The following is a 13,691-nucleotide window of genomic DNA, read 5'->3' on the forward strand; positions in this document are numbered from 1 at the left end:
TTAAAAAAGCTTTCCATTTCCACAATGCCAGAAACACCTCTCTGTGGACAACCCTCACACCTCCCTGTTCTTGCCAGCCCCTATTTCAGATGATGGGTAGTCTGCCTTCTGTGCAGCAGTTTTGGCTTAGCAGGCAGAGACCTTTTTTCCATTTCTTCCTGCCCTCTGAGCTGCTGCCTGCCCCAGTCTCCCTTACGGAGGCCCTTGCACTCCCCAAGCACCCAGCCTTCCAGTCACCCCTGTCTCCTTTCACTCTTAGTCATCGCTTAATTTTCTGGCACTGCCTTGACATGGGTCTGTTCCTCTTTTTTCAGGCCTCTGGTGTAAAGGTTTTATCCAAGCCATCCTTCAAAGATAACAAGAAAACTTGAAAAAAGAGTTTGTTTTTCAGCTCACAGTGGCATAACTCAGGAGAAAGACCACTGAAGGAAACAGAGAGACAGACAATCAGAGGGGAAAACCAGGCTCACAGCTTCAAACTGTTCATTTTTTCTGGCTCACGCTGCCATTTCCTCAGATCCAGCAAGATGGCATAGGAAATCAATACTCATTTGCTGTGTTGTGTTTCTGCACTTTAAAGGTAAGATTTTTTCCTTCTGTGAAATAATGGACTTGCCTGTAGTCAGGGCAGGTACTGAAACACTGGGATGTGTTTTCAAGAATAGTTGGGTATACCCACAGAAGATTTCTGACATTCTTGAGTATTTCTGAGATTTGCTGGCCAAGGCCAAATCCTGCCTGTGAGTACAAGCCCTTTGATGGGGTTTAGCAGGAAGGTAATGGCACTATGTCTATAACAAAATTAATGGAATGAGCTTGACAGCTGAGTTCTCAGTGTAAATGCCTGTTTCTGCTCAGTAACCAAATTTATCTATTATCAGAGAAGGGGACCACGCCTTCTTCAAGCCCTGGTTCTGAACCACCGCTGAAAAAGTTAGTGACTTTCTATTATTTGCTTTGTAGTGTCATGTTTATTACTGATAAAAAGGAGAAGCACTTAGTGACCAGACATCTTCTTTATAGGTCTGCAGCAACTGGTTGCACCTCAGAGATCTCACCTGAAACTCCTGAGCTTTTTTTTTCTTTATTCTCCCCCCTCCCCTTTTTATTTAAAAAAAATTTTCCTTCTCCCTTTTCCCTTTATTTTTTTCCCTCTCCACACCCCCCGAGACCAGTTTCCATACGTAGGAAGAACACATTCTCTCGTAGGAGAATATTAGAGCCTCTCAAGACGTGGGAAAGCGCATCCCCCTTGACCCGCGAGATGAAGGGGCAGCTCTGCACCCCCAGCCGGTCCCTCCCGGGGCCCGCAGACCCACGGGAGGGACAACCCCGGTGAGGATGCCGAGCGCTTGGCCTGGGGCGTGTTTCCACCGCTCCCCCGGGGTGCAGCTGCTGTCGGGACGGTGTGGGACAGCCCGAGGCCCCTTTGCAGCCCCCGCGGCCCCTCGGTGGGGCGATGCGCGGGAGTGCTGCTGCCCTCTCCCGGGGGGATGCGGGCAGCCCGGCCGTGCCGCCCCGTCCAGCCCCGGGCCGCCCCGCACGGCAGGGACACCCCGCACGGCAGGGACACCTGGCTCCCGGCTCGGGCAAACGGGGCTCTGTGGATGCCGGCTGGCCCGAGGGTGGCTTAGGAGCGGCAAGCGGTCCCGGTCCCCGTCGTAGGGCTGCGGGTGCTGGCTTGGTGCCGGCAGCGCCGCCGCCCCAGGGTTTCTCGGTGTTTTGGCGGCACCCTTGCTAGGGAGCCACGGAAGGGTGACAATCTTCTGGTGCCAGGGCCACCTGGGCACACGCATCCTGCTAACCAGCCTCAGGCTTCCACGTAGTAGCCTTGCTAGACGCGATCACCAAACCAACAGGCGCTGTGCGAGAAGGTATTGCCTGGCCTTGGACAAAACCTCGGTGGGACCTGCCTGGAGACTGACTGGGCAGCAGGGCTCAGGGAAGGTCCAGCACCCAAACCAGGGCCCTCGCTCTGGTCATTTGCAAGTACAGGCAACGTGGTACATTTTTGACCACACTCCCGCATTTGTCTGGGTCGTACTCATGATGTGGTTTTCATTTGTTTCATTCCTTGCTTTGAAAGCCAGTTCTTCAGAGCTGAGGCATTCAGGACACTCAGAGAAGTCAGATCCTCTGCGTTGGGTGCTCCTTGCCTGTTGATGGCATCTTTATCACCACATTTACTTCTGTGTTTTCATAAATCTGTCTTGGATAGTTCCATGCCGTGACGTTTACTGCATGACTGGCACAAGCCAGCACCAGGTGGGCCAGGTGTCACGGTGCTGGTGGGTACAACCAGTTGCTCTGGGAGCCACTTCAAACAGTCCTGAATTCCCAGCAGCTGGCATGACTGTCACGGCACTGTTGGCCAGCACTGTGTCCCATCACCGCTGCCATGTGTGCAGCACTGAATCGGCTGCAAAAAACGGATGGGGCCATTCCTGCTTGGCTCTGCTATTCCTGAAGGCACCATGCTATGGAATTGCAGGGCCCCGCTTTGTTTCTCTGATGTGTGTCATACCAGAGCGCTACAAACCCCAGACTCGGTGAGAAGTCCATGGAAATGGCTGAAAAGAGCTTGAGTCAGAAGGAACGGGCACGGGATCAAGGTCCTGCCAGACAGAGTTATCAGATATCCTGGCACTTCAACCCCCGGTGAGGGGCTACCCACTGCTGTACTCACTCCTCCCGCTCTGAGAAGAGTTTGCCTTTGGTGGCTGTGGTTTTATTCAGAGTTGGCCACGGGGAAGTTTGGAGCCAGGTACCAACAAAGGTGTCCAGCTTCAGATAAAACGTGGGAAATACTTTGTTTGCAGAAGCTGCAGTTTATTTCTCCATCACAATTTTTTTCTCTGTTTGGGGGATTTTTGTCCTTAAATTGTTGCTGTATTTCAGCATGTGTTAAAGTCACTTCCACAAGACAGATACTATTAAAACCCTTTCTCGGATGAAGAGAGTATTACCTGGATGAAACGCACGGCACAGAAACCGCGCTCCCCGCGGAGCAGGATGCGTCCGAGGCAGGTACAGCCCACGGGCACAGGCACAGCCCGTGTCCCGGGACGAGCCGCTTCCACCCTCGCCCTGCCCCGGGAGGAGCCCCCGGAGGAGGCCCCGGGATGAGTCCCCGCCCCGGCCCCGCCCCTTGCCCCGCCCCCGCCCCACCTCGGCCAATGAGCGGCGGCGCCCCGCGGCGGGGGCCGGCTCTTTCCCGGCACGGCGCTTCCGGTTCCTCGGCGCGGCCGCCATGGCGCCGCCGCGGTGCCTCCGCCGGGCGCTGCTGCCGGCGCTGGCGCTCACCCTCCTCGGCCTCGCCGCCGCCGTGGGGCCGCGCCGGACCCCGGCGCTGGAGCTGGCGGAAGAGCTGTGGGAGGAGCTGTGGGACGCGGGGCTGCCCGGCGACCTGCCCGAGCTGGAGCCCGAGTGCCGCAGCCTCCTGGCCGCCTTCGCGGAGGGCAGCGCGGCGCTGACGGGCTGCCTGGGCCGGCGCGCCCGCCCGGTGCGGCTGTGCCAGGGCTGCCACGGCCACTACCGCCGCCTGCTCGCACAGTACGGCAGCATCGCCCGCGCCGTCGGGGTGCGTCCGTGGGGCGGGGAGGGTGCGCGGCTGCCGGGGCGGGCTGGGGGCCTGGCCCCTTTCCTTTAGGCTTCCAGGCCTGTGAGTTCGGTGCCGGAGCACGTCAGGTGGCGGCGGCATCCTCGGGAAGGCAGGCTGAAAGCCTCGCCGGGGTGCGCAGGGCAGTTTGGCAGAGGCGGGGAGTGTTTGGGAAGCGCTGCTGCCGGAGACGGCCGCCTCCTTCTGCTCTGCTGTAGCACGGTCCGTGCAGCCAGCTCCTGGCATGGCTGGGGGCAAGGAGCTCCACCTGCAGAGAAAGCTATGCGAGTGGAAAAACTTGAGTTGTTTTTGCTGATGTAGCAATGGCTCTCAGGTTGTCTAGCACTAATGGGGGACGCTGCTAGAGCTTAGCTGCCTGGCACTTCCCGGAAAACTGATGCTCTGTGAAGTTGTGGCGAGTGATGCACATCATCTTGTGAGGAGCCGTGTCACAGTGTTCTTGGCTCCAAAGCTGACGGGAGTGTGCGTAGAAAGCCTGAGCACTCGCTGGAGTCAGTGCACCCTACTGCTGGGAGAACTTTGACTGAAGCTGGGTCTTCTGTTTACATCCTCCAGACTTTGATCGTGCCTTGTTTTGTTTTTTTTCCCCCCCTCCTTTCCTTAGTGTTGCACATGGTTCATGGCTTGTTCTGTGTGTTCTCATGGAGTTGATCCATTTGTAAAAGTTAGATCCTGGGATGATGTGAGGATGACATTAGTGAATCAGACCAAAGTGGCTTTGTTCTGTGATGATGGTAAGAGAACAGGCAGAGAGCAAGTTTATAGCAATGTGTACCCTGGATTGTGCTTTCAGTCCTGGGATTTCTGAATTCCAGGATTTAGAATTGCCATTGACAAGAATAAATCTGCTACTCTTCGAGCCCAGGCAATAAACAGGGGCCACAGTGGCCTGCAGACCATTTCACTGCACAGTCTCCTGTCATTAGAGAAGTATCAGTATTGCTTTTGGGTAGTGTTTTGGGTTGTTTTCCTACTTACCCTCACCGTGCTTGTATTGGAAGAGTGCATGCATGTTCCCTTGGTAATTGTCCTCTCCAGGGCAAATATGTAGCCGGTGGTCTCACGTTTTAGCTGGCAAACTTGTAGTCTGTTCTATTTGTTTCTGTTACAGAAGCTGTTTCACGTCAGTGACTAGGTAGGAAAGTGAAAAACTGAGTGTGTAATTCTCTTGGGTACTTTTGCCATGATATTTTGGCTAGGATTAGGTTGCCAAACATATTCCAGTACTTAGAATATCTATGAACTCATTGCAGCTGCAGTGCTTGAGTACTAGCAGCCTGGGAGGACTTGTCCACTATATGGTCTGGAAGACACATCTGTTGGCTTTACTTCTGTATGTGGAGTAACTAACTAGGTAAATAAAGAGGTGGCCTCTTGCAACCTCAGTCCATGATTACAATTAATCGGGTATCTGTTGTTTCTATCTTAACAGTAATTAGAGTGCAATGTTACGGGAGCAGCCAGTTTAAGTTTTGGACATCTCTGAAATACAAAATCCTCCTCACCAGGCTAATTAAAGAATCAATTAGGCAAACTTTATTTAAGGACTGATTTAGGTCTATGTGATTCAGTTTTGGTAAAGTGCTTTTTCCTACTCATGAGCCCAGGTGGTGGGGAAGCGTCACAGCCTTTGTGAAGCAGCCAGAGTTTCCTGCATAAACAACATTCTTGCATATCTGTAATTTAGTAGAAATGAAAGTGGGTGAACGTGGGAGTTACCAGATGTGGCAATATTTGACTTCTGCAGTTGAGCCTCCAAGGGAAAGTTCTTATTTAATCCCCCCCTCCCCATTTTAACAAAGAGAGGCAGAAACTGGATCTCTTGTAAAGCACTGTAAGGAACAAGTTTCTCATTAAAGAGATTATTTTTTTTCTATGTCCCACGTCACTTATCAAAGAGGCTTTTGGCAGCTTTGGCAATTTTGAGAAGTGCTTAAGTCAATTTGGCAGCCAGACACCAGGAGCTAGAGCACAGGAGTCAGCTGACTGGAGGTCATGGTTCTGTATCTGAATTCTGATCAGACTACTTCCTGTTTATTCTGCAACTGCTTTTACAGTCACTGTGCATTTTTTATGAGCTTGGTCCAGAGAAAAAAATTGCTCTAAGAGTTGTGGCAGAGCCTGCTTTGAGGATGGGGTGCACTGAATGGCTCACTAAGACAGATGAGCTTGGTACCTGTGTCTGGGGAGGGTGAGAGCCTGGCCTGGTCAAATGCTTGGGAGAGTGAGCATGGGCACTGCTCCACAGAGCACTCTGTTCCTGGTGTTGCTGCACTGGGGGGGAGTTTGCTGCTGATAGGCTATGTTGGTGCAGCGGTTTTGGAGGCTGTTTCTGCTTGGGTTTGGTTTGTTTGAGGCCAGTCTGCTGGTTCAGTTCCTTCAACTATCCCTTCTGTCTAATGAGAACAACCCTGTCCTCTCCTCTGACTGCACATGCCTTGAGCTGGCTCCCAGGCCCATGGCCCAGGAATGGATGAATGTAAGCCACCTGGCAGAGAAAGTCCTGTCTGTATGCTTGGTGGTTTTTTGGTTATTTTTATTTGCCATGTATTTTTGACTGACTTGCATGCAGCCCTAGTAGATCTGCAGAGATTATGTACAGTAAGCTGTGTTGCTCACAGTATGAATTGGAGGATCAAAAGATTTTTGTTCCATCACTTCTGTTCTGCCTTTTCTAGAAATATCCATGTGATGTGTTGTGATTGTTTTAGATGCGCTTGTGTAAAATACATTTCAGAAATTTCCGTTTGTATTTTTAACACTTGTTTGCTTCCTTTCTGGTTTCCTTTTATTTCTAGAATTCCTCTGAGAGCCACAATTGTGCCAAAAGCATCTTGACCTCAGACAGGCTGCAGATAGTTGTGACCCTTTCGGAGTTCTTCAATGAAACCTGGGAGGCAGCCAACTGCGCAAGTACGTGACTTGTTCTGTAGCTCTCGTGCTACTGTGATGACGTAGCCCCTAAAACGTGCACAGATCAGAATTGTATGTGTTTATTTGAATGCAGCCAGTAGATGACACACAAATCCCGAACTATAGCCACCCCGAGAGTGTTTTCTTTTGTAAGGGCCAAAATCTGAGGGCAGTAGTCTGTTGGAAAACTACTGATGGTGCTTACTACTTTCAGGAGAATTTTATAGGATGTTGGCTTGCTCTCACAGTGCTGTTGCTGAACTCCTAAATTCCCCAAATACTATTGTTTTTAAAGGTCTGTCTGATTAGAGCACCTGAAGTAGGGTAGGACGGATGGAAGCAGTAACATGGGGTTGAGCCCATGACTGGGAGAAAAGCCCCAGAGTTCCCTCAAGGCTGGTAAAAAGCTCAGCTCTTGTCTTAAAGAATAATAATTACGCTGTGATTTCTACTGGTGTATTCATGGTCTAACTGTTTCCTGGGTGCTCTCCATTTCATCTCCTCTGCTGGTGCTTCTGCTTCTGCAAAATGGCTGTTACTGTTGCTGGGCAAAGCCAGATTTGTGGGCTAGGAAATAAAAGTAATGTCTTGTTTTATCTCGAAGTCCAAAGATAATTCAGTCTCCCTCTTCAGAAAGCACTTGATGATAGTCTTCATCTTTCACTTAATCAAGGCCAATTAATTCTGAAATGTGTTCTCGATGAAGCATTAGGTCAGCAGGTCTGAGATATCAATGGCAGGCAGATACGGAAACTGCAGTGTTGACTAGACCTGTCCTTTATAGTTGAGAGCTCTTTTAGCAGGAGTGGAGTGTCTGGGGCTTGCTGGCTGTGGAAATGTTAGAAATTAAAATATTCTGATGTATTTCTTTCTTTTCAACAGATTGTTTAAAGAATAACAGTGAGGGATTATCAAATTCTACTGAAGAATTCCTGGATTTATTCAATAAATCTTTGACGTGTTTTGAACATAACCTCCAGGTATTTATGCTGTGTACTTAAGAGAAGCACCAAATCCTCTAACTGCTACAAAAATTTTATTTATGTTGAATAAACTGCAGATGCAGACCAGGCAAATAAACTGCTGCTGAGTTTGTGAATTGTAGGCAGATAAATCCATGATCAGTAAAATGCAGTTGTTTACAGACTGAGTGCCTAAAATTAATTCTAATTGATACTCACCTTGACTTCATTTTGTATGTAATTGCAATGCTACTTCACATCAAAATTTCTGAATTCACAATAGTTGATAATTACGTAGTAAAAACCAGCATGTCTGCATGCTGTAGGTCTCTCTTGCTTCGTAGAATTGTTGTCTTTTTTACATAGAAATTCAATCTTTAAATATCCTTTTGATAATATGGACTAGCTCAGAAGGACCAGCTGCCTTAAATTCTTGTAACATTTCTTTTGACTGTTAAAATTACTTGTAGTTAAAGGTTGGCCATATTGCAAAGACAATATAACTTCCTTAGTGAAATAAATGTAGTAATGTCCTCAGAGAAAATGCCCTATATAGCCTAAGAAATGGCATATTCCATTTCAGTCAGAAACTGGCCAGATTTCAGGATCATTCAGTAGTAAATTGGGTTTACTTCAGTGGGCATGGGACAATCTCTGAGGAAACTGTCTGCTTCTTTCTTAATGCTTTCTAGGAAATGTGTCTTTTTAGGCCTTGGTCAGGAGCAGTGTGGACTGACCTATTGAAAACTTAGAGGGGTTAAACTAGAACTTAACCCAGTGGTCAGTGGGTAGCTGGTACAGCCATTACTGGGCTGAAATATCTTCAGGGATTGTAGTTTCGTTTTCAAATGTCCTGTATTGCGTTCGTGGAGTGCTGAAGGCCACAAATGGAAAGGATTGCTTAGCATGGCACAGCCTGTCCCTGTCAATGTAGCTCAGCAGTAGCAGCCTAACAAATCAAACCAATTTTTTTTTTTTTTGTAATGCCTTAAACTGTCATTCATTCAGTTTTATAACCCTAGGGGCAAGCCATTGATCTGTCACCAAATAACTACACGGAAGTGTGTAAAAACTGCAACGAAACCTACACAAAATTGAATGATCTGTATAACCACCTGCAGAGGATGAACAGGCAAGGTGGTGAATCTGCACACTCCGCACATTTGTGTATCGACGTGGAAGATGCAGTAAGTGTTTGTTAATACACTTTATTAATCTGAGCCATTTGTGCTTGTCTTACTAGGGATTGCCTTTTCCTTTGGGCAGGGGGCAGTAGGGGCAGCCGTGCCTTTGGCAGGCTGGTGTCCCGTGGTGGGAGGTGCTTGGTGGGGCTGTCTTGCTGGGCCCTGTCCTCAGGCAGTGCCACAGGAGCGTGACTGAAGCTCCTGATCTCCCGAGTGCATTCCAGTTTGAGTAGCTGCACTTTCATTTCTTGTTACTGTGAAGGAGATGGATTAAAAAAAAATAAATCTCTTAATCTTCTGGCTTTTAATGTGAGGATTTACTGCTATTGTTCTAGCTGGTGTATTAATTGATTCCTTATTACAGCAGGAATAAGGGATCCTGTTTGTAGGGATCCTCAGCATTGACAACATATGTTTGGGAAAAGCTTTGGTATATTGTGGGGTTTAAGTGGCCGGGCTGAAGGAGTGCTCGTCAAAAGCATGGGATTAGCCCTGTCTCCACAGACTGTCAGTGAGCTCTCTGGGAAACAGGCATATGGCCATGTCTATATGTATCTGAGTATAGTTATGTTCTTGAAGCTTGTAAAAGTTTTGATGTGAAATCTTGGCTCCATCTAAATAGTCTGTTTCAACATTTCCAGGGATTTGCTTGCTTTTGGGGGGAGATCTGTTCAAGTGCAATTTCCTGAGGTGATGTTTGAATGCTTGCATGTCTTGAGGCCTGAGTGTTTGCCATGCCATGCTGCACAGAAAAAATGCACGTGCTTGCTTTCATGGGTTGCTTATGTTTTCCTTTTAGATGAACATCACTCGGAAGCTTTGGAGCAGGACTTTCAACTGTTCTCTTCCCTGCAGTGATACAGTCCCAGTGATTGCAGTTTCATCCTTTATTCTCTTCCTACCTATTGTTTTTTATCTTAGTAGCTTCCTTCACTCAAAGCAGAAGAAACGGATACTCATTTTGCGTAAGTGGTGGTGTTGGCATTTCACTGTTGGAGTTGGGAGGTGCCAGGGATTTGCTTGGCTCTTGTGGGAGAGGGGCCCAGCCAGATCCGCCTGCAGCTGTGCTGACGGCGCTAATAGCAACTATTAGTCTGCTGCTGTCCCCTGAAGAAGGGTAGTAAAGAGCTTCAGCCATATCTTTTCATTAAAGTTTCTGGACGTGAACAGAAAGCTGTTTTCAAGTCTGTGTCGGATAAATAGAGGGAGTGGAGAGACTAGTTTTGTAGAATTCTTTGTGTTTAATTTTCATATAATTTTTCCCTTTCTAGCCAAGCGCATCCAGTCAAATGCCAGTCTTGTGAACATCCAAGAAAAATACAGCTGAGCTGCAAAACAAAACCTGAGAACTGCTGCTGGTATACAGTGGATACAATTGTGTTGGAATGAGGCCGGCACAAAAGAGGAGTTAATTATGGTTTAGTGTAATGATACAGAGCAACACAAGTTAAACAAAATGCTGTCTGACTTCTAAGCGAGGATATTAACAAACATGACAAGGCAGGGCTGTGTGACACTGTATGGACTCTGGTTTTGAAAAATCTGTGGTGTTTTTTTTCCAGTCTCAGGCTGAAGCTGGTGTTTTTCTGTTTCTAAGCTTTTGTACTTCACATCAATAGAATAGCTACACTTTTCTTGCATGGTATTTTCCTATATTTGTTCCACAAAAACCTGAGATTTTGAATATTTTTGAGGTGATTTTGATAGACAAGATTTGAAATAATGTTGGATGTTTGTGCTTAAAACATTATTTTTAATTCCACATAATATTAAGACTTGAGATGGAAGGAACCCTTTTAAAAAGTTCCCATCTTTCCTATAGCTCTGAAAAGTCATGCTGCTGGCATCTGTTAAAAAAGAGGCATGAAATATGCAGAGAAAGTGGTAATATATAGTGTTTAAAATGGCAACAAAAGCAGCACAACTGCCAGTGCTGGACTTGAATAGTAATCATTGATGGCTACAGTATTCTGTTCTCTCTGAAACTGGTATTATTATTATTATTTAGTCTTATCCACACTTTAACCACTAAAATAATTGCTTTTCAAATCTTACATTTTCAGAGGCTAATTTTACATGTCTGCTTGGGTAACAAGGTTTCACTCCCTGTTTATTTATGCGATTTCCTGTCCTTTTTAATTCTAATGTTTTGGGGGTTTTTATGTTTTTGTAGAGGAGAAGTGAGGTAAAGTCAAGTCACTGGAGATGCTGAATTTCCTGGTCTGGAGCTTGCTGTGGCTTAATGCAGAGGTGTTTACAGGAACTTTGTAGGGTAAAAGTTGTGTTTTCTAGGCAATGTGTTTTAGCAGTAAGAGAACCTGCTGGTTCACTAACTTAAAAACTGTTCTGAAGAACATGAATATACTGTGTTGGGAATTGATGACTTTCAAGAAATAGTTTAAAAATATTATTCCTGTGAAATAGATGGATGTAAACAAATTCAAACTTGCAGAACTCCAAAGCTGATGGAGAAATTCGTGCAATAACTGTGGGGATGGGTGGTGCTGCTGTCAGGCTGTGGGCACAATTTAATGGCTGTAGCAATAGTGGCAGTCCAGTTTGTTTCTTGTATTTCTGATTTGGGAGAGGTGGGGTTGAAATTATTTGTAGCTGTACCTGAGGTTAATGAATGCCAGAGTCTTTGCTCCAATTTTTAAATGTATTTTCTAACCTTGAGATATAAAAAAATGGTCATTACAGCTAAAAAAAATTAAATTTCTCTTGGAATCTGTGTCTGATGTCCATCAAATGTCCCATGAAATAGTTGTATTTATTTGATTTGCTTTGGAGCCTATAATGTTGAATTTTTCCTTTGCACTAAGGCTCAAATAAATATATAACAGTGTAACAAAACAATCCTAAAGCTCTTCAAATCATTGGGGTTTTTTTTTCTGTTAGGACATACTGTTGGTTTTGAAGTCAAGTTTAACAAGTTTATTACACAGTATGTTTAATAATAAGTAAAATACGGTGTTAGCAATTGGTCCCACCCACATGATTGCCTTTTTGTGTTTTATCAGAAAGAAGTATCTATGTCCCTGTGTTTAACATGTGAATTACTAGATCAGCAGTCACTTTGTGTTAGGGAGTTTACAACAATGGTATAAAACTCTGTTTCTCTCGCTTATTGCATAACAGTGCTTTCGTTCAGCTGGGAGACGCATGCTGCCTTTTAAGAAAAAAATATTATTTTTTACATCTATTATTCTTTAACTTCAACTTTCTGGTACTTATTCAGCTGCCTGCTCTAATAGCATTACATTGATTTGGGACATCATATGATTGAGAGCTGTTCAAAGGAATCTTTCATTCGTGCAGATAAAGCCAGTTTGTATGTGCAGCATTTCAGAATGACAGCTTTTATACTGTAAGCGGTGGCTTTTTGAGCACATTCATGTTAAGTAGGTCTGAAGTCATTACTTTTGGATATGGTGGTTAAGCACTTTAAAAAAAAAAAAATCAGCTTTTCTTATTTTCCTGGCTCCTAAGCCAAACGGAAATACTCATGTGACTTTTGTTGGTTTTGATTTTAAAGTAGCAGCAAAGTTTACACTTGAGATTTTTAATGTTACAGCTACTATTTTTTCCTTTTTTTTTTTTTCTCCTTCCTCCCCCAACTTTCTACTGTTAACTTTCTTTACACAGTGTTATATTTTTGGCAGGGTATTTCATATATAAATTGATTGAATTCTCTTTATACTCTATTTGCTAGAGAAATGTGGAAGCACACAGACTGTTGAAAGAGAAATAGAATTCTTTTTTGCTGCTAGTCTTCCATCTTTATTTTTTGCCTTTTTGGTATTATGTGTATTAGATAGCATAAAATTTGAAATACTGGTTGTTTGTATCTTTTTTGTGGAAATAAAGACTTCTTACTGTGGGGGGTAGCACTTTGATTCATATTTATACTTACTAGGAAACGTGCAAAGTCAGCTCTAATAAAGATTGTCAATAAACAGTGAACAGTGTGGTTACTTAATTGCTTCATCTGTAGTAGTTTTATACTCCTGGTGTTCTGGGTTTGTGTTCAGAAGCACCTACTTATTATTCTTCATTATGCTGTTTGCAGGAAAACAGCACCAGAAAGATGTTTTCAAAGCAGTGCTGTGCTGAGTTACGGAACGGCAACTGCTGAGAGGGTGGAGTTTCAGCTTTGTCGAAGCTTCCTGAACTCTATGGAAAGGCTCGTGTTAGTGGCAACTGAGTCTCATGGGTGAGCGTGCAGAAGAAGTAAGGCTGGTGGGGTTAACTTGCTGACTTTGTGGGGAGGCTTTTGGTTGCCGGCACTGACACAGCTTCAGCAGGCACCCTACCCTGTTGGATCGCTGCTGGGCTGCAGGGTTTAAAAAGCAGCAGTGCAGTGCCTCACTATGGAGAGTCGGGTGTCTCGCCTGATGGCAGAGGCCTTGTGCTCTGCTGGTGGGATGTGGGTAGCGCAAAGGCAAATTAAAATCTCGGCGTGTCTCTTGCAAGGCACTTCCAGGAAGGCGGGAGGAATCGCGATCCGGCGTGGTTCTGGCTGCCTGTATGCTTGGGAGAGAAACTTGAAAGGGAATCGGCACAGGAAAAGGGCAAGTGGGAAGAGCAGAGGGCTCAACTGATGAGTGCAGCAGAGGTTCAGAGAGTATGAGAGTGTGGAAATGGGGGTCTGTAAGCACACGCAGGGAGAGGCTGCTGAAGTGCTCAGGTGGTTGAAAGATCCTGAGAACAGAGGATATGAATGGGACCTTGATGGCAACTGAGCTGGAAGGGGGATGCTCTGGCTTCTCAGTGGAAGCGAGGCTGGGGACTGTAAGGTATGGATGCAGTGCGGCTGAGCCTGAGTCCCCCACTGGTCTGTGGCGGGATGCCTGCACAGGATGACAACAGGGACTTGCTTCTGAGTTAAAAGCAACTGCTTTCTTCTGGGAGGGGACCCGGATTGTGTGATGGTGTTGAAATAATCCTGGTTCAAAGGTTCTTTACAAAGCTCCTGTTCTATTTTGAGCTGAGTGAGGACTCCTGTTTAGCACT

At 46.1% G+C, this 13,691-nt stretch overlaps 1 protein-coding gene across 1 annotated transcript; it reads left to right on the forward strand.

The window, feature by feature from the left end:
- The first annotated feature begins 3,250 nt into the window (after positions 1–3,250).
- Positions 3,251–12,641, forward strand: OSTM1 (osteoclastogenesis associated transmembrane protein 1). Its single transcript, XM_039569542.1, has 6 exons — positions 3,251–3,580; positions 6,418–6,532; positions 7,415–7,512; positions 8,517–8,681; positions 9,478–9,643; positions 9,950–12,641. The coding sequence occupies exons 1-6, from the start codon at positions 3,251–3,253 to the stop codon at positions 10,003–10,005; spliced, it is 930 nt and encodes a 309-aa protein (XP_039425476.1). The 3' UTR covers positions 10,006–12,641.
- Positions 12,642–13,691: the final 1,050 nt, after the last annotated feature.

This window comes from Corvus cornix, chromosome 3, assembly GCF_000738735.6.
Source record: "Corvus cornix cornix isolate S_Up_H32 chromosome 3, ASM73873v5, whole genome shotgun sequence".
NCBI lineage: Eukaryota > Metazoa > Chordata > Aves > Passeriformes > Corvidae > Corvus > Corvus cornix.